The sequence below is a fragment of the Salvia hispanica genome, chromosome 3 (genome assembly GCF_029641045.1).
Source record: "Salvia hispanica isolate PSC_SH4W2 chromosome 3, Shi_PSC_v1, whole genome shotgun sequence".
Taxonomy (NCBI): Eukaryota; Viridiplantae; Streptophyta; class Magnoliopsida; order Lamiales; family Lamiaceae; genus Salvia; species Salvia hispanica.
The window spans coordinates 30,617,265-30,618,635 of NC_142694.1; the positions used below are offsets into that span (position 1 = coordinate 30,617,265).

Here is a 1,371-nt window from a genome sequence, read left to right on the forward strand (position 1 = left end):
CTTTTTTGACAAACCACTCAGGGAAAGAAGACACCTAACCTTATCCAACAAAGTTCTATTCATTCTCTCTGCAACCCCATTTTGTTGGGGAGTATAAGGAACAGTCCTATATCTCCTAATATCGGATTTAACACAGAGATCATTCATTTGAGAGTTGCAGAATTCAAGACCATTGTCAGTTCTAAGAGTCCTAACCTTCTTCCCGGTTTGATTTTCAATAAGACAACCAATTTTTGAACTTTTCAAAGACATTAGATTTATTTTTCAATAAAAACACCCACACTTTCCTTGAAAAATCATCAACTATAGACAGGAAATATGAGCAACCACCATGTGTAGTAACAGAAGCAGGCCCCCATGGGCTTGGAACAAAGCACTCATGACTCGCAACTTGTGGAACATTCATCTAAAGAAAGATTCATTATGGATCAAATGGATCCATAGCGAGTTCCTCCAACACAACACAATCTGGGATTGGACGGCAAGGAAAAGGGAATCACCCCTGTTCAAGAGACTACTGGATATCCGAGACTTTATGCTCAATGGCAGGACTAGAGAGGAAGTCGCACACCTATGGGCCAAATGGGACGCTGCAAAGGGGACAGCCGAGGCATATGAGTGGTTTCGGCCCAAAGGCGAACGCAAACTTTGGCCACGGTTTATTTGGAAAGACTTCGTGCCACCAAAGTTTTCTTTCACTACTTGGCAAGCTATGAAAGGCCGGCTAGCGACCAGAGATAGGCTGGGTTACTTGAACTCAGCCCAAGAATGCCCCTTATGCTTAACACATACCGAGTCAGCCGAACACCTGTTCTTCAAGTGTAGTAAGACGAGAGAAGTGTGGACAACCATCAAAACATGGCTCGGACTGAGGAGGCTGCTCAGCTCTATCCCAAGTGCTATCAAATGGATGACCAAGGAACGTGTGACAGCCGTGATACGCAAAGCTAGAAGACTAGCTCTTACGGCAACAGTCAGCCTTACATGGAGGGCACGCAATGCTGTGGTCCACGAGGGTACCACTTTTGAGCCGAGACACATTGTCTTTGAGGTAAAGAAGATCACATATGCCACTCTATACACTCTTTACCCGCAGGAAACGGTGCAACATTACCTCGGCATCTAGGAATGCGACGGGAACCGGTATGCCACTTGGGTACTCTTTTTCCCCTTAGAGAGTTTTTCCCACTGGGTTTTATCTCTAAGGGGTTTTAATGAGGGCCCCCCTCCAACCTCCCGAGGGGCTTGCAGTGGAATCTTTCTGACATGATTCCGAAACGGTTCGAAGGAAAGATCTTGGCGGAATGCTTTTTCTTGCTACGTACATCAGTCTTGGAATGTTCTGCTTTAGATAACTTTCTCGAGTTTATC

The 1,371-nt window shown here is 45.4% G+C and overlaps 1 protein-coding gene across 1 annotated transcript; it reads left to right on the forward strand.

The window, feature by feature from the left end:
• Window positions 1-331: 331 nt before the first annotated feature.
• LOC148930542 (uncharacterized) lies at window positions 332-1,126 on the forward strand. The gene has a single exon (XM_089066521.1). It carries the CDS (start codon window positions 332-334, stop codon window positions 1,124-1,126), a length of 795 nt encoding a protein of 264 aa, XP_088922647.1.
• Window positions 1,127-1,371: the final 245 nt, after the last annotated feature.